Source organism: Lepidothrix coronata, unplaced genomic scaffold (assembly GCF_001604755.1).
Source record: "Lepidothrix coronata isolate B3197 unplaced genomic scaffold, Lepidothrix_coronata-1.0 Scaffold118, whole genome shotgun sequence".
NCBI lineage: Eukaryota > Metazoa > Chordata > Aves > Passeriformes > Pipridae > Lepidothrix > Lepidothrix coronata.
This window is the reverse complement of record NW_016690298.1, coordinates 1980586-1999635: the sequence shown is the minus strand read 5'-3', so window position 1 is coordinate 1999635 and position 19050 is coordinate 1980586. Positions and strand designations below refer to the sequence as shown.

The window sequence follows — 19050 nt, the reverse complement described above, 5'->3', positions numbered from 1 at the left end:
TCAGAGCAGAGGGAGTGGAGGAAGGAAGAAAGAGGGTGGCTAGAGCTGCAGCAACACTTGATCCGCCTATGTGGCAGCCTGATATAAAATCATATCAGCTATTTTTTTTTTATTTTAATGTTGTTAGGTCACGGATTTAAAAAAATGGCAGAGATAGTGAGAGGGCAAATGCAAGCAGGAAAGCACTGTGTGGACTGCAGCAGAACAGCTTGAACACAGCATACTGCTCATTGTGCACAAGTATGTGATAGACAGACAATATAAATGCTGATTTGGACAGTGAGGACCAGGGAGTCAGAAAGCTGCCAGAGAAACATTCCTTTGTGTTTTCCATCTCTCAGGAAGTAAACAGTTACCTAAACCCATTTTCTTGCCCACCTACTCGGTCAATAGCTGCACTGCGCCTCCTGCTCCACTTACAGCTCCTTAATGGTGCAGAGGAGCTTTGATTGCCGTGGCGTGGGCCCTATCCCTCTGGCAAACCATTACTTAAATCCAACACATCGAAGGTTCCTACCGCTCTCTCACTGATGGGGAGCTGCTCATCAGCTGAGTACCCTCTGATTGCTTGTCACAGCCAGACTTCCTAGTTCTTTTTCCCGGATGGAGATATTAAATAAATCTCAAGTGATGTAATTACCATAACTCAGTTGAGGAAGCTTGTGGGCAGATGGAGCAAGGTGCTGGAGGGAGCTCTGTCACATTTTCTTTGGTCTTTCTTTCTGGGCAGTTGCAAATGTGCTGGTGCAAAGGATATTGCTGCTGGGAAGCCAGGATGATAAGGTGGGGGTTATGCAATCCTCCCAGCATTCAGAAATAATCCTTGTATTGATTGGAATGATCTTCTCAAAGGACATCAGAAATAATTTCTGGAGTGTTGTGCCTTGGTATATCTGCTGCCTTGGACTTTTGCCTTGGAGCAAAAATCATGGCACTCTGCACATGGGGAGTTCCTGTGCTACTGCTTTTTCCCCAAGCAAAGACTTGAACATCCACTCTCTTCCTGCAAGAATCATGATCTGTCTCTGAGTTGACAGAGAGCAAATTTTTCTACTTCCATGGCAGCTTGCTCTCTACAAAGGGAAGAAAAGGATTGGTTCTTTTTTGAAAAATCAGGCATGTCCAGCAACAGGAGCCAAAGCAAAGCAGTACAATTGCACATCTCTTTAATTGTGTTCAGGAAGAAATTCAGGTCTTTGTTTTATTGAGCTTTCTCTACAAGCAGGCTTGAGGCTAGTCAATGTGCAGGAGAATGTGAGTAAGAGGATACTATTGCTTATGAGGACAGCCCCCACCTTTCCTCCTTTATTCACTGGATTTAAAATTCAAACTTGCAATGCCACAGCAATTCTCTTCAGGACTAGACAACCCTAAACATGGAGCTTTCCTGGTAACAAGTCCTACACTACCTCCTACAAAAGGAATTCCTTCTCCCCTTGGATGACTAGTCAGAACTGTGACTGGAATAGAGCAGCTGCAATAGATGGTGTGTTTCAGGATATCTTCAGAAGGCATTTAGCCAAATGTTGAGTGGTTTTAACTATCCAGGAATGTAGTAGTTGTCATGAAATCCCAAACCTAAAAGGACCTGGAAATTAGGCATTAAAAAAAAAAAAAGAGAGAGAGAGAAAGTATATACTCATAGATCCCTTGGATATTTCCACTATTCTCCTAAGTCAAGTCAAATTTGTTTCAAGTCTCTAATTGCATTCGCAGATGTATGTTATTTTAGCAACATGCAACAGCCCTAGAACTAGCTCTCACTTGTCTGACAGGGGATTTAGAGAAAAAACAATGTTGTTAAACAAGCCCAGTAAGGGCTGATCCTGAGGGATATGCCGTGCTTTCCAAATCCAGGTGAATGGAAAGGATGTGTGTCATCAGGCATTTGTTTAGTTACAAGGATTCATGATCAGACACAGTAACACTGAGGATTTCCCTTAGGACCATCATGTGGCACAACACTGCCATACTCAACTTCAGAAAAAAGGAGCAATTTTGTATGGGAAGACTGAACGTCTGTCCTCAGAAGGACCCATTCCTGGTATAAAGGGGGTCATGTGTGGTGACATCATGCCAGGATGTCCAGGATATGAATCCTGTGAATCCTGTGATAAGCTGAGATCCCTCTTGAGCTAAAATTCTGCTTCAGTATAATAAATATCTTGGACATTTGAGACTGCTTACCCAAATTCTTACCACTACATATCTTAGGATTTAACATGTTAGGCTACCCAGATAACTTCCTCAACTACAGCAGCTTGTTTTAGGATCAGCAGGCAGATATACACATGCTGCATAAATACAATTCAGGCAGTAAAGTCAGCAGCCAGATAATCTTCTTAGTTTCATCAGTAGCAGATGAGTTTCCATGTTGGCAGAGGCCAAGATCCACACATGAGAAGAAGTACATTGTAGGAGGACATCCTAGTGTCTCCCTGTGCTGAAGAAGCACCCACCACATGCACCAGCTTTACATAATTTTCACAGCAGGAGCAGTCCGTAGACTTCCAGATCTGCTGGGAAATGTCAGGTACAAAACACTGGGCTGACCCAGAGCCTGTTAAGATACCATGTTGTCCCTCTCTCTCTTGCCTGGAATATCCTCCACTGCACACGAGAAGTACAGGAAAGCTCACAACTGTCTCTAAAAAGTGCACAAAGATTTCACTGGCAGGTATCACTCTCCTTGGTGACTTCACCCTGCACCTTTGCACAAAGGACAAGTGCAGTGTTTGTTGATGAACGAACTGAAGGCTCCATCAGGTAGAGAGTGGGGATTTAAAGGCAGGGCTGTTGGAGATGGAGTGCTGCCGGGAATTAAAGCAGAGAGAAATGAAAGAGCTGGGAGTGGGAAAAGTTAGTGGATTTACACCCATGGGAACAGGAGTTGATTTTTGACCATTGCATTGCTAAGGAGGGTCTCCCAATAGTACATCACTATGGAAACCTTGTTTTGAAAGGGAAGTCTTGGCCTTGCATGTGGCCCAGACACAGCATTTGAAAGGGAACTTAAGCATTACACTCTCCCAAGGCCTCAGGACCACATAAAGCGAGAGACTGTTACATCCAAGTGATGGCCTAGATCTACTGCTTCCTAACACACTTTATGTTAATTAAAGGAAGATTTCAAAACCATACACATTTTCTTGCCAAGATACTTAATTGATTTAGAAGCTTATGTAGTTAAAGGGTTTTGTAATTACATTTTATTGTGGGGGAGTATTTTAGGGATGGATATTGCCATGTGCTGAACACCTTCATGAAGTGCTGAGTGCTTGGGTTTCCCAGTGGGCTGAACCCTCAGTGCTGATGCGCTGGAAATTTCCTCTGGTCCTTGGGGTCACGGAGCTCCTAATGACATGGTCCCACTAGACTGAAGTATTCAGTCTCACAGACCCCAAAAGGAAACCCTCAAAATAACTGGCTTCAGAGTCAGTGTCTGCATGTAGGCAGCAATTCCCTGCTGTTAAAGGGGCTCTCCCTCCTAAAATGCTTTGGCTCTCTCTGGTGATTTTTTTAACCCTCAGGTCAGATGCATCTGTGTGGATGGGCTGACTCTAACACCAGTCCTTTCCATCTTAAGTCTAATGTGGTTTCTCTGAATCTTCCTCCCAGACAAATGCTGGCTCTCATTCAAGAAGAGGGGGGAAACACAAGCTGTTAACCCCAGGAAACACCCCTCTCTCTGCATCATCCCCAAACTCACATCCCTGCCTTCCTGACCTGCCCTGTGAGGGCACAAATAAATTCCTGGCCCTGAAAGCACTTAAGCTAGATGGGAAGAGCTTCGATTTCCATAGGGAAACTGAGGTAGAGACAGGACAATTCCCCCATTCAAGTCAGCATCGCAGTGCCATATGGGGATCTATTTTACCTCATAGCAAGACTCTCTTCTGAGAGCAATTTGCACATCCTTGTGTGATGTGCAAATAAGCACACATGCAATATATATCTATTTTTCTTCTCTCTCTTTATGACTGAATAATCACACAATCTTTGTTCCATGGAAGTTTGAATGCTGCTGTTTATTGCCCCCTGGAAACGGAATGACAACAGCCCACGGCTCCTCCACGGCAACTCGCAAAGGTCTCCTAAGCAGAGAATTATGCCCATTGGAGGCAATAAACAGCAGGAACAGTAGAGTGACTAAGCACCAAAGATCCTGCATTTGTGTAGAAACTAGCGATGAGAAGGAGGCAAGGATGCCCTGGAGGATAGATAGTGCCTTAGGAAAAAAGTTTCCAGCATGTTCTAAAGAGAAAGGTTTCCATGCATAAAACACAGGTCAAATTTGAACCTCATTCCACCCTTGAATCTGCCTGTGGTCCTGGGTAAGGCTTCCATGCCAGGCATCAAGGCTTACTGGAAAAATGGAAAAGCACAGGAGAATTGGCCCAGTGTATCCTGAGATACATCCTCCTGCCCCTCCTGAAGCGGTTTGAGTGTATGGTATCAGGAGAACTTGCAGACAGTAATGGCATCTTTTCTATCTGAAGCCATCATGTGCCAGGACTCTGTTGAGCTCACCTCTGTCTGGCTCTGGTGCCCTTTGGGGATCCCTCATTTAGGCAGATAAGGATTAAAACCATGAGGGATCTCAGCACAGGATACTGCCCACCCAGTCTCTTTTCTCTGAGGCAGAGCTGATCCTGCGGTAGCATTGGCACTATGTGCTCCTACAAATTTGCCGTCCCAATGAAATCCTGATGTACATAGGAAAAAAAATTAATCTCCTTTTGTTTTCTTCCCTGACCACCTCCTTCCTACATTTCTCTTTTTGATTAATTTTTACATTCAGTGGTATAAATTTTCCAGGTCAGTGCTAAGTCCCTTGGTTGTGTGATCTTTACATACCAGCAGACATATTCAGGGAGATGAGAGGAGACCAAGTGCAAACCAATCCATCCTACTGACACTTTTATTTATCTCTTTTCTTTCCCCATCTGCCACTGCTCAACTCCCTCTGTGTGCATGTGTGTGAAAGAGGGATGGGGAAAAGGGGTTGGGATACTGGAGCCACCGAAAAGCTCTCTGCTTGCAACTGTAGCTGTTCGCTTTCTTTCCTGCTACCCTGCTCGATCCATTGCTCATGTTCTGCTTTGTGGGAGAAAAAAAAAAAAAAAGACTAATGTATCAAATAAAAATAACGCAGGGCTTTTTAGTGCTGTTGCAAGATGCCAGGGTTACAGTCAGGAAGCTGGAGCCATCTGCCAAGCCCAGACTCAACACCAGTGGCAAAGCTGCCCTGCTGCCGGGTGCATTGAGGGCTCCCAAGTGAAAAGCACCTGTGTCCGCAGCCTGAGCTGAGCTCAGTGGCTGAAATCAAAGACAGATGCACATCATCTGTGGATCAGGCAGAGAGAGGGACTCTTAACACACACTGACTATTAATATTTCATGGTCGTGACATCCAGCAACCACACTGTGAGGAGAAACAGGAGTTTGTTCTAGGTTTGCATTTAACCATGCCTTCCCACTGAATGTGCGAGCCAAGGTTAATCATGGTACACGGGGGAGTTCTTTGCTCACTAGGCTTGGGCCAAGACCCAGATTTTTTCATTTAGTCTGTATCAGCTGTAATAATTTGTACTCTACTCTGATCCAAGATGGTTCTGAATCATCAACTACAAGCAAGATCCAGTGGCTGTTAAGCCTCTCAGATACTAAATTGTTCAAATAATCTCCAGCTAGAGTACTTAACTTTTTCAGCAATCTTGTTTTCTCTTCTATGACCTAAGCCTCAAGAACTCAAATGCCAGGTATTTGTGGAGTGGCATGCATTCAAAATGCACTTTTATAGCTGTGGTGTTATCACATAGCGAGCTTGTTCTTGGAATGAGCATTACTTAGGCGTTGTCAATACTTTAATCTGATTTATACAAGCTGTGTTCTCCCTCTCTCTCCCTCTTCCCTCAATAAGCACTAATAAGTTCTCAACCTGGACAAATCCCAGGTAGTTGGATCACTACCTGGCAATATATCAGCTTTGTTGCTGAAATCGGGGATGAAGCAGGGACAACTGGAAATGTTTTTCCCAGTTGTTTTTAATTCTGCTTTTAAATAGCTTGGTGCCTGTCTCAAGTATGACTGCCCTATAGGAATACACTTCAATTCTTATACCACTGTGTGCCAATTAAGTAATTAATGGAAGTCTGGAAAATCTATAAAAAAGTTGGTTGCATCCACAGGGAACATTAATACTGCAAGGTGTCATGCCTATGAATAAAACCTGACAGCATCTGCAAATTCAGAGGGAACTACCTGTTCTGTGTTAAAGATCAAGTTCAGGCACTGATCAAATGATTTTCAAAACCTGGTCTTTAATTTGTCTGTGGACTGGAAAGTATTTGCAGGGCATATGGGGGTTGGTCTTTGTCCTCCAGGACTCAGTTGTCACTTTACAACCATATGATGCATTAGACATTGCTAGACATGAATGTCAGTGCTTTTAGCCTCAAATTCTGTCAGCATGATATGGTGCCGTGATGCAATCTCAGTCAGCATCTTGATTTGATTTGTGCATTGCTTCACAATTCGCTCCAGAAGGGCTCAGGGTCCTGTTCTGCAAACAGCTCTGCAAATGAGAAAAGTCATCCCTGCCACTGGTTACAGACCTTGACAGCCAGCAGCACTCTCAGAGCATGGGACAGCACCACCCATCCTGGCAAAATTAGGTGGAAATGGTGGCCATTTCCAAACTTCACTTGACCTCAGAGGCAATGCTTGATTTCTCCGTGTTACAGTGAATCCAGATGGACAACAGGGAAGGAATCAAGGGACTTGCTGAAAACCCAGCTGCTGCTTCGGAGCTTGAATTTTCCAGGTCAATACATTTCAAAATTTTTTCCACTGATAGAGTGAAAAGAAAACATCACTCTTCCACAATTGGCCTTAAATCAGGCTCCTGCAAAATAATCTTAAAAAGAATTTTTTGCCTGTTGAAAGAGGAGACCCACTCCCAACCCACACTTCTGCACTGACTGTCTTTTGATTCAACTGTGCCCCATACCAATGAGCAGAGCTTCATCACCATCCCTCTAGACAGTAAGGGTCTAAATACCAAAGGTAGGTTTTGTAGCATGTACACCTGTTTTCTAGAACCTGGATCAAGAATCATAAACTCATTTCACACACATGAATGAACAGCTGTCCGAGAGCAACAGCTCTCAACCCTCATCCCAACTAAATGCAGGCCAAGAAGTTTCTGGCAGAAAACTCCCAATTCATCGACAAACTTTGGAGGTACTTCTGTTTTAAGCAGTAGCAGCATAATCTCAGTTTAGTACACTAAATCATGAACCCAGGAGATTACTCTATCAGCAAGTACATATATCTGTATGTACATAATATGTGCATGTGTATAAACTCAATATGTGTACTGTCTGTGTATGTGTGCACCCTCATATGACAGGAGATCCAATCAGACAACTCTTGCACTTTTCTCCTTTCCTAATATAAGAGCTATGGAGCAACCATGGAATATGAGAGATGAAAAATGTCAAATAGACCATCAGAAATAATTGTTGTTAAAACATATGATCAGCAAGGGAAATGTATTGCCCCACAATATCACCTAGAATCAAAATGTGCATTTTATAGTGGACAGCTGTGTGATAATCACATGATCACACGATCTATCACCTAAAACCTGGGTCTGATGCCTAGTACAGGCAAAAGAAAGGATTCAGTGGGAAACCATGCTGAGTGGGACAAGTATTTCCTTTATTCTTGTATTATTAAGCTAAATTTCCTCATTTTTTATTGTTATAATTCTTGTGCTTTGTAATCCCTTTTACTGGACATAGATATTCCAAACAACAGTAGTCTCTTGAGTCCCAGAAGTTGAGCTTAGACAAACTTTCTCAAACCATGACAGGCAAACTTTCTGTGGATCCTTCATGAACCCTTCTCAAGGTTAGGCAAGAACTGTCCTCTGGATGTTACACAAAACATCACATGTGAGCTCATAGTTGAATTTTTTCCTACATGACAAACACTAAACTCGTTACTTGTGGTACAGTGTATAACATCTATGTTTAGTTATAACTCCACTGGGGAAAGTACAACTTTGTTCTACTCACCTGTGAAAACCCTGCATACCCGTGCCACCACAGGAATAAAAAAATATTAATTGCACTACCAGTCCCTTGAGCTATTCATGCCACTCCTTCTCCCTCATCACACTGTATTAAGCCTTTTAAAGCCAAAAGTGGTGTAAATCTTTCTAAATGCCAGAGGACCATTTTGCTAAAACACTATCCATCTTAACAGCATGTCAGATTTCTGAATGAGAATGACTTCTTTGGTGGGAACAGGCCTATAACTTATACTGCTTCTCATTTCCCGAAGCACTGGAATTGTGCTGCTCCCTAATGTTATTTTATTAAGATGCGATTTGTCATCATGTTGCTGAAAACAAGATAAAATGCTGGCTAATTAAATTCCTTATTTAACTTGATGGGCATCTGCTTTCTGTAGTCACATTCTTTTAAACAGAACCTTTATAACTGCTTCTCAGGATCTGGCTATCAGAATGGGAAAATACCTTCCCTACATAAAGCAGGTGCATTCCCATTGCCTATGACCCTTATTATTTATAATAAGAGACATACAGGCAACTGCAGCAGCACCTTGTGAGTGCACTGCCCTGACACTTAAGAGCACTCCCTGTTGTGGAATAATTGTTATCCCATGGAGCCCAGTGGAATGCACTGAGAGAAGCTGCTGGCAAAATACCGCAGCTGACAGCAAGTGTTTTCTAGATCAGGCTGCTATACAAAATGTAACAAAAAAATCACCTTGTGACTTCCCCCCTCTGTAGCAGATGAGACTCCCAAGATAAAGGAAAGTCTTCTCTGTTGAAGGAGCAAGCTTAACAAGCTTAAGCACACACTTCAAGTTGAGCGTGTGCTTAAGAGCGCTGTTTGTCAAGGCCAGATTCTGACTCACTTTCTAAGCACTGCATTCACAGAGGTTTCTAAGAGGAGAGCAACCCTTCCTGCGTCATTGGTTGAGTGGAGTCTGAGGTAGAATAGAGTCCTGCACTGAGTCCACATTTCTAATCTAAGCAGTGGTCTTATGCTGCTCCCATCTAAGTCACAGCAGAGGATGTCAAACAATTGTATCAGAACCCACTGTAAGCTCAGGGCTTTTAGGAAAATCTTGAGCATGCCACAAGCCTGGGTCTGTTTCTTGGAAGCCTTGTCATAAGACTGCATCACACACAGCTCCAGAGCTGCTTTGCCAACTCCTCTTGGTCTGGAATGTGTGTTGAGATCCTTCATGGAAAGATACTGCTCCTGTGAAAGGACAAAGGACCATTAATATTACATTGGTGCTAATTATTTAACACCAGTGACCTCTGATTTCTACTGCTTAAAGGATTTCTCTATATCTCTGGGTCTCTCATGCACCAGGAGAAGAAAGGGCAGAGAACTGTGGCTAGCATTAACAAACAGGACCTCAAAAGTTGGCTTCATATCACTACTGAGACCATAGGATTAGCTGCTCATTCTGAGCTTGAAAACCAGGCCAGTAATTTAAGTTCCAGAATAGAACTAGGAATGCAACTTTGGTTTGTTTAACCTCATTTCCTAAAGAAATACAGCCTATGCAGTTAAATTGTGTGCACAGAAGCCTTTCCCTCTAACTTTGGACCCTTCTGCCAGTTCAGCCGTGTTTCATGAAGATAGAGTTCTGTTCAGCATCTGGACAAAAAAACCCAACCAGTTGTGTAAAGCAGAGGAGTGTGCTCTGCCCTCATCTTAAGCATAAGACATCTGAGAGTCCACATTGCCAGTGCCCTCATGCCAGCTGGATCACACATTGTGTTAAATGCTGGCAACTCAGGAGGTTTGGAAACACTGTTTGAATCTCACTATAGGATATGTGTTTTTTTTCTCTTTTAAATCTTTGTTCTGGGTGCCAATGAACTGCCCTCCACACCTGGGCTGCATCACACAAAAGATCACGAGTCAGCTCAGCTTTGCAGCAGCCCTGTGGGGAGGCAGTGGCCTGGCAGCAAAGTGGGACCATGTGCTGTGCAGACCATTGCTCTGGACTGGAGCTGGGGAGAGGAATCTAGCCAAAAAGGACAGAAGGCAGAAAAGAGACCCTGCAATCTGTTGGAGGGGTTGTACTATAAACAAGAGCAGGAAGGTTTCAGCATGCCAGAGAAGAACAAGCTGTGTAGATAAAAGAGGCTGCTTCAAAGGAATGGAGGGTAACTAATTTTTCTTGCACTGAGTCACCAAAAAGCAGGGGAAAAGAAGTGGTCTTCACTGAGCTGGCAGTCAGAGGAGGGGAGCAACCTTCTCATGCTAGAAAAACTCACAGAAAAGCCTCTGCAGATCCTCTTTCATCAGAGTTTCAAGAGCAGCAGGATTCAGCAAACTCCACATTTTGTCTTTGGTCCTACAAAGATGCTCAGTGAAAGGGCCTGGGCTGTCAGATGGGCCAGCAGGCCATGATCCTTGATGTGCCTCAGTGGCAGAGGGAAAGTAGAGTGAATTAACAGTTATGTAAGAAAAGAAATCCAGGGAATGGTAGAGGATGCAGGGTCCGCATCTCCCCAAAACAAAGCATGCCCTGGCCCTCTAAGCCCAGGGCTCTGATTGCCCATTAGGCAGCTTAGACCTTGCTGAGGATCCCAAACCAGAGCAGAGGAAGCACAAGCCCACAGCCTACAGAAGACAGGTCCTATAAAGAGTAGCAGCCCAAAAGAAAGGCTTCTCCAACCAGAAGCAGCTCTGCCAGTCCAGTAGCTTTTCTTTGACTCTCCTGCCCCAAGACGTTCTCTGAAGAGCTGACCAGCATGTCCCCAGTCCATCCACTTGATTGGTTTTAGCTGGGAAGAAACTTATAAGGCTCAAGAGCATGGGATAAATTTATTTTAGAAAGTGCAGCTACAAGTTCTCCACAGTTTGTCAAAGACTGGTACGTTTGGGCACCGGTTATGGTGTCTCTGAGGTCAGTGTGGGCTACCAAAACCCTGCAAGAAGCTGAGGCATCTCAGGGTCGTTAGCCTGGGCTGATTTCCAGTTCCATCTTTGCTACAGACAGCAGCTCTGCATGCAATTCAGCCCCAGCAGAGTGCAGGCTGGCCACACATCCAGGAGGAAGGAAGGCAGCCCAGTTCATGTGGAGAACCACCAAGGTGTGTTGGCAAGGTGGTGAAATGGGGCAAATACATTCAATATGACAGCAGTAGAACCTCCAAAGAGCAGCTTGAAACCTCTCGAAGGACAATTCACGAGATTCCAGAATAGCTCTGGAGCCCTGGATGACTCGTATTTCAGACACTAGCTGTTGCACATGTAAGATGTACAACACAGGCAGTTCTAGCTCATTTCAAGCCAGCAGTCAGGACCAGCCAACCCAGCCCATAAGGAGATGTTTAGAGCATGATCCAAGCGATAGCAAGATCCTGGTAAGAACAGCACTGAGAATCTCGTTTCCTTAAGTTTTTTCACTGGTGGGAGCATTTCTTCATACGGGGGGTGAACCATTTCCTCTGCAGCAGAGCTGGGGTGTGCTAACCCTCCTAGTCTTCCCAGGATTTTCACCCTGCATCTCTGCTCCCTAACCCAGTATATGGAAGATGAGTCCAAGCCACTGCTGGAAGCATGTTCTGACTGAAGGGACACCTGGAGTGCTACCAGCAAACTGCTTGCAAATGGCCTCTCATTTTGTAGGTCTGTTCTCTGCATGGCCGGGCTGTTCCTTGTGTCTTGCTGAAGTTGTGCCATATGGAGCAAATGCTTCAACGTCTGTCTGTGTCTGCCTGACCGTGCAACCCAAGGGCTCTCTGCAAATGATGCTCTGCTCTCAAAGTTTTCACGAGTTGGGGACAGTCCCTGGCAGGGCCTTTTCTCCACTTTTCCCAAGTTTAATTTTTTTCCCCGAGATCTCCCAAAGAATAAGGAGCCATCAACAGAGACCTGGAACTTGATAGCTGTTGGCAGGGAAAAGGTGGCTGGAAACAGTTGCAGGATTATGCTCTGCATATTCTCTCTCTTGCCCATATGTGACACTGGGATCTGGTTTAGCTTTAGGCAGTTAAAAATGCAACAAGGAGGAGAAAAAAAAGGTCTCTTGTCCATTCCTTTATCTCTCTGCTGTGTAGCCAGCTGGAGTCTGCATGGGAAGAAAGGGCAAAGGAGGAAGGTCTGGACAGAGACTGTGGGGCTGAGCATCTTTTTCTAGCAAACCGCTCTGCAGTGAGGGGACCTGGAACCTGAAAAAAGGTTTGTCTTTTTCTCTTAAGGGATGATGGGATGTAACCTTGGACCCAATCTCTCTTTAGCCTATGGTTTTCTTTAAAAGCGGTGTGTTTGCGAGTGCCTGTGTGGATGTGACGTGCTCACGCCTGTTTGTGTGTGATTCCCAGGTAACAGCACTCCGTGTTGTGGCGTGTGTCAAGTTGCACCTTGTTCTTGCTGCCTGCCTTGTTTTTCTCAGGCTGACAAGCTCCTGACTAATGGCAGTCACTGCTGCTTAATCAGGAAGCAATTTAATGATAACCCTTTCTAATTAACCAGCAAAGAGAAGAATGAATAAACTGTGAAACAGCCAGCTGGCTTCAGTGTCTCCAGCCAAAGGATCTGTCAGGCAGAAGAAAATGGTATCTGGGGACAGGGGTAGCAGCTCTGGACCTGCCACTGGGCAGAGTAAAATTTTGAGACGGGAGAGGGTTCTGGTGCTCCCCAGGGCCTTTCCTCTGCTTTCTCCCCAGTTACTGCTCTGGTCATGCACATGGGTATCATGACTGTCCAGGAAGGGCATCTTGATGTGTGTAATCCAGACACATGTGTAATTAGAACTGTGGGAGGCCCTTTTATTTTAACTTTGAAGCAAATATGAGTGAAGGTACCTTATTATGAAGGTGTTCACAGAATCATAAACGAGCCCAGGTTGAAAGGGACCTCAAAAGACTATCTGGTCTAACTTTTTGTGGGAAAGAGAGCCTGAATGAGGTTATCTATCACCCTGTCCAACTGGATCTTGAAAACTTCAAGTGATGAGGACTTCACCATGTCCCTGGAGAGGTTGTTTCAGTGATTGATTATTCTCAATGAAAAAAGTTTCTGTCTCACATCAAGATGAAACCTCTTCCAGTACAATTCGTTGAACAGCGTGGGGCCCAGTACTGATCCCTGAGGGATCCCTCTTGTGGCAGGTTGCCAGCCTGAATAAAACCCATTGATCACTGCCTTCTGCATGTGGCCTGTGAGCCAATTTCCTATCCATCTCACAGCCCACCCCTCCAGCCTGTATCTGGTCAGTTCATCCATGAGGAGGCTATTTCCTCAGGTAGACAAAAAATGTTATTTTGCTGTATGTGATCAGGTTAGTCTGCCATGATTCGCCTTTAGTAAATCTGTGCTGGCCTTCCCAGTCACCTGCTTCATTTGGTTTGCAATAGTTTCTCAGAAGACTCACTCTACTATTTTCCCAGGATCTGGAGTAAGACTAACAGACCTGTAGTTTCCTGTGTCCTCCTTTTAGCTCTAACATCTACCTTCTTTCAGCCTCCAGGCACATCCCCTCATCTATCTGGTCACTAGTGATGTCCCCCAGGGATCAGTGTTGGGCCGAGTCCTGTTTAACATCTTTATCAATGATCTGGATGAGGGGATCAAGCTGATCATTAGCAAATTCATGGACGACACCAAGTTCAGTCAGTGTGTCGCTCTGCTGGAGGGCAGGAAGGCTCTGCAGAGGAATCTGGACAGGCTGGATCGATGGGCTGAGGTTGAACAAGACCGAGCGCTGGGTCCTGCACTTTGGTCACAATAACCCCCAGGCAGCACTACAGGCTAGGGGAACAGTGGCTGGAAAGCAGCCCAGCGGAAAAGGACCTGGGGGTGTTGGTTGACAGCTGCTGAACATGAACCAGTGTGTATGCCCACATGGCCAAGAAGGCCAGTGGCATCCTGGCCTTTATTAGGAATAGTGTGGCCAGCAAGACTAGGGAAGTGATTGCCCCTTCTATTCAGCACTGGTGAAGCCACAGTGCTGTGTCCAGTTCTGGGCCCCTCAATTCAGACAGGGCATTGAGGTGTTGGAGCATGTCCAGAGAAGGCCAATAGAGCTGGTGAAGGGTCTGGAACACATGTCTTGTAAGGAGCACCTGAGGGAGCTGGGGGTGTTCAATCTGGAAAAAAGGAGGCTTGAGGATGACCTTATCACTCTCTACAACTATGTGAAAGGAGGTTGTACCTATGTGGGCTTAAGCCTCTTCTCCCAGGCAACCAGCAACAGGACAAGAGAACAGAGTCTTAAGCTGTGCCACAAGAGGTTTAGATTGGACATAGGAAGAATTTATTTACAGAAAGGATGATTAGATATTGGAATGGACTGCCACGGGAGGTGGCGGAGTCACCATCCCTGGAAGTGTTTAAGGAAAGACTGGATGTAGAACATGGTGCCATGGTCTAGTTGACATGGTGGTGTTTGGTCATAGATTGGACTCAATGATCCCAGAGATGTTTTCCAACCTAATTGATTCTGTGATCACCACTGTTCAAAAATGTCAGAGTGGCCTTGCACAAATGTCAGCTACAGCTCCTAATACCCAGGGGTGGACTCCTTCCTCAGTACTGAAAAGCGTTGTCACCCCTTCTCACACATCACCTCCAGCGTTTACTCCCCACTCAGACTCCAGTTAAGAGGCACACACGCTGGTGTGCCAGACCCACTCAGCAGGGGCAGCCAGCGAGGGTGCCCTGCTCCGTCCGTGCAGCACCAGGTGCTGGCTGGAGCAAACCCTCGGCCTGGGGCCGGTAGCAGACTCCCCACACCCCGTATGTGGCCCTGAACCGAACAGGGGCAAGCGGGTGGCAGGGGCGGCCCCTGGACTCCCGCCTGCTCCGGTGTGACCGCCGCAGCGGCCCCGACATGGCGCCCTCAGCACAAGACTACACTTCCCAGCTCCCTGCGCGCCCCGCGCCGCTTGCATCTCGTCACACCGCGCGCTGCCGGCCGCTCGGTGCCGCCAGGCAGTGGCGCGGGGACTGCTGGGAGCTGTAGTCCCTCGGCTGGTCCCGGGGCTGCGCCCGCTGGCGGGTGAGCGAGGGGCTTCGGAGTCCTCGGGGCCGGGCGGGCACCGCGGCGCAGCCCCCGCGCCCGGGGACGGGCGGCAGTGCCGGGACCCCGCGGGGCGGCGGAGGGCCCCGGGCGGCGGGGGGGGGGCCGGGGAGCGGGGCGCGGGCCGCGACCTCCGTGGAGTTTGGGACGGGAGCCTGCCCGGCGCATGGGAGAGGAGCGGGCAGGGAGCGACCTCCCCGCTCCCAGGGTGGTGAGGAATGTGCGTGAATGGAGGGCTGGAGCGGGCGGGCGGCCCCGGGCATGAGGCGGAGAGGAGATGGAGCGAGGCCAGCTCCTGGGAGATGTGGCGGGAACCGGGTCTTCGCTTCTATCCGTGAGCTGCGGGTCGACCTTTCTCAAGGCAGGAGCCGACTCTGCCCTTTGGGGTTCAGTATGTACCTGCCACGCTCTGTCAGGTACCCAAAGAGCCGCAGGTGAACAGGGAGGATGGCCATCGTTCCATCTTTGCTGATGGGTACCCGAAATAGGACACATTTCCACAAACACTGTGCAGAGATGTGTTGCTTTGCCTGCGTTTACCTTTGCAGAGCTGGCTCTGCAGTGCAGTGTGTCCCTGTGCTTTGCTATTTCATCAATTCTGTTGGGATTTGCAGACAAGAGTGCTCAGAACTCAGTGGGATAGGGGTTTTCTCCTTTTTCTGTATGTTTTATCTACATGGGACTGGCATCAATGGTTGTCACCACCTACTTGCTGAAAATGGCTGAGCCTTGGTCTGACAGCTTTGCTATACTACCAGATATTTGTATAGGATCAGATACAGTAATACTCAATCACTAATAATACAATCAATACTTACCAATACAATAATCATTTGGGGGAACGGAGTTGAAACTTCCTGTCTCTATTTGTTGGTGTTCTTTTTTTTTTTTTTAGTAGACTGGCCCTCGTTCCTGTAAAGAAGCAGGTGCCTCTGTGATTAATTCCCGATGTAGTGTTGGTGCAGATTTATTATTTGAATTGTTGAAGATGTCGTCGGGCCTTACAGAGGAACAAAAGAGGAGAATTGAAGAGAATCGGCGGATAGCTTTGGCTCGGAGAGCAGAGAGGCTGGCAGTCCAGAGAGCTGGGCAGGTGGGGATTGCTGCACCTCAGGTGAAAGAACAGAGCCCAGGCAATCAGGGAAACTCGAAGGAAGAAAACAACCATGCCAGGTTCACCAGCCAGCACCAACAGAATCCAAACAATCCTGTGGAGCAGAAGAGCTATCTTCAGAAAGGTTATAACCATTACACTGCAAACCAACAGATGGCTGGTTCACAAAGGGAGCAGCAAAAGAATTGTTCAGAGGACTCGGAACAAGCAAGTGGCCTTAAGCATTTCCCTACAACAATCTCAAATTCTCTGAGTTATTCCCATAAACATTACTTGGATGCTGGTGGTCAGGAACATGGACAACAAGCTTTAATTAATCTTGGAACCTTCCAGCAGTCCAAATGCTACCCAGCTTTCAAAAACTCCACAGAATCATCTCATCCTAGATTAATTGATAACACGCACCCTGACGGTAGTAAAAATTTACAAAGTCTGAACAAATCTGCCATAAAATATGTTTTACCATCAAGCAGTGCCACCCCAAGTGATTCAGAAATGCTGATAAACACAAGCAGACTGACAGAAAGAATAGGGGAAGGTTTTGTCTCTCAGGCCAGTGGTAGGATGCAGAGGCTGACCAACTCTGCTGGTGTGGACTCTACCTTTGAAACTGCCTCTGGCAAGAAAGCAAATAATGTTACAAAAGGAAAATGTGTGAAATATGGGGAAGACCGATTCCAGGTCGAAATAGGGTATAATGCTGAACTTGTTACTGTGTTTAAGAAGGTACCAAGCAAAGCCTATGGTAAGAATTGGTTGTTTGTTGCTACCTCTGTGTTACATTGGGTTGAAGTTTTGGCATCTGCTGCAATTGTAGATGCTATATGCAGCTACTAGTGTACCTATTGCTGGGGTGGAATAGGTGGTATTAATGGAGCCTAAAAAAATAAAGACAGATGAAATGGGATAGAAATTCTGGGTATAAATAGCTTGAGCTTGGATTTAGAAAAGAAATCAGAAGCCTTGCTTTATGAACAGTGCTCTGAGAAATTTAGTGGCAGCAGCTGGTTAGAGTCTTTAGGGAGTGAAGGAAGGGAAGTTATTCATAAATTGATAGGGGGAGAATGGGTCACTTCTGCTGTAGTTCAGAGTTGATAAGCTGATTCTGTTAACTGGGTTACTGAAAGCAGCGGAATCTCCACCTTTTGGCTTGCTTCTGATCTTTCCCCCCTGCCTTTATTTGCTATATTCTACTTTTGTTTCCCCCATGTGTTGCTGATCCCTGTGAATGGCTGCTGCATTCTTCTTGTTTTGATACTGATATGGCCTATGGCTTTTTTTGGTGTCACATAGCTATGAACTGTTATAACTGGGTATAACTGGTTTTCAGATATATGGCCAAAAGTTTGCATGAGTAGATGTAATTCTCTTACCTCACATGAACATTGCATACCACCACTTTTTTCTACCTCAAATGATTCATACTCTACCCTATTTTAGATCCTGCTCTGAAAAAATGGAATTTCAGTTTGGGAGATTACCGCAGTCTCAGTAAGTAAATTGGTTGTTTAATGATAAAAAAACATTGAAATCTTGACACATACCCCCCTTCCCCTGCCTTCCATAGTTATTATTTAGCTTTGTTATTGTCTTGGATAATAAAAGTAGTGCTACTCAAAGATAATGCCTATCTTTTAGGCATCTAGCTCATAGCATTTTTCTGACACTTTGTAGTTGATTAGAAATAATTTAATTTTTCATGTAATCTAAATACCAAGCACAGGTTAAACTTCTGCCATTGCTGAGTTCTTCAGCAACCAAGAAGATCGTAGGAAAATTATCTGCTGTGCTGGTACTTCATTTGAATTTGTATTGAGAATTGAGTGTGTTCCAGTGGCTAATGCTTAATTTCTGCATCCATTCATGTATTTTCTTTTTAAATAGCTCTTTTGAAACACTTTTCCTGTTAATTTTGTGTGTCATAAAAGGATAAAGGGTAACTCTCCAGAGCTTTGAGTGAGACTGAAAATGGATTTGCCTTTTTTTGGCATAACAAGGATGGCTTTATCTTTTTTTCCCTCTCCTATCATTTTGTTCTGGAAAGATTGAGAGATGATAGAGGCAAACACTTCAGGTAAGCTTTTCAAAAGCACACTATATTGAAGTGAGTGATAAATCACTATTGATTTCAGTGGGAACAGAATTAGGCCTGTGTTGAGCACTTTGAAAAGCCACAGTTGAGTGCTGGTATTTTAGCTTCCCATGTGGGTTGCCACACATTTATAATTTAAATGCTGCTGGTTTGCTTGAATTGTATCGAGTACAGATGAGAGCAGAGTCTGCACCAAGGAGCTTGCAAATGAAGAGGATGGCTTTTAGAAATCAGACATTTTTCCTTAAAGCTATCAAATATATGAGTACTCTGTGGAAAGTTCCTGTTTACAAGTGAAGACAATATGTGATCAATATTGGGCAATGAAATTGTGGAAAAATAGTCTGAGAAAAGGGAACTGAATTAAAAGGGCCTTGAAGTCTTGACAGTGTAAAACAATTATTTTAAAAGTTCCCACTCTTAATTTAGTTCTTCTGAATAATGTGGTCTTGTATCACCTTTCTTTCTTTGTGCTATAAATTAAACATGCAGTCAAGCCTAGAAACAAATGTTGAAATAAGAATAAAATACACTTTTCCCCCCCATTTTCTTTCAGTATTAGTTGTAGAGGTGAGATCTAACAGTAGCATCTGAAATGTTTTGCTTAGTGCATTTGCAGGAGAAAGTCTAAATTGGTGATTTCCTATTCTTCTACCTTAAAAATTACTTTACAGGATGCTCTTAAACTTTTTATTTGGAGTAGAAATCTCAAATACTTGGATTTATTTTGGAAGTCACTTATCTTAAAAGAAGA

The 19050-nt window shown here is 45.2% G+C and overlaps 1 protein-coding gene across 4 annotated transcripts in view; it reads left to right on the top strand.

Annotated features, from left to right (window-relative positions):
* The first annotated feature begins 14985 nt into the window (after positions 1 to 14985).
* The window catches only part of SMARCAL1 (SWI/SNF related, matrix associated, actin dependent regulator of chromatin, subfamily a like 1), a 38431-nt gene continuing 34366 nt past the window's right edge, over positions 14986 to 19050 (top strand). Inside the window, exons 1-3 of one of the 4 annotated variants that reach the window (XM_017825391.1) lie at positions 14986 to 15069; positions 15989 to 16949; positions 17645 to 17695. In XM_017825391.1, the coding sequence (XP_017680880.1) occupies positions 16079 to 16949; positions 17645 to 17695 (922 nt within the window). In that variant the 5' untranslated portion in view covers positions 14986 to 15069; positions 15989 to 16078. Of the gene's footprint in view, positions 15070 to 15212; positions 15311 to 15985; positions 16950 to 17644; positions 17696 to 19050 lie in introns of those variants that run through there. The other 3 variants (XM_017825390.1, XM_017825392.1, XM_017825389.1) reach the window with 3 other exon arrangements.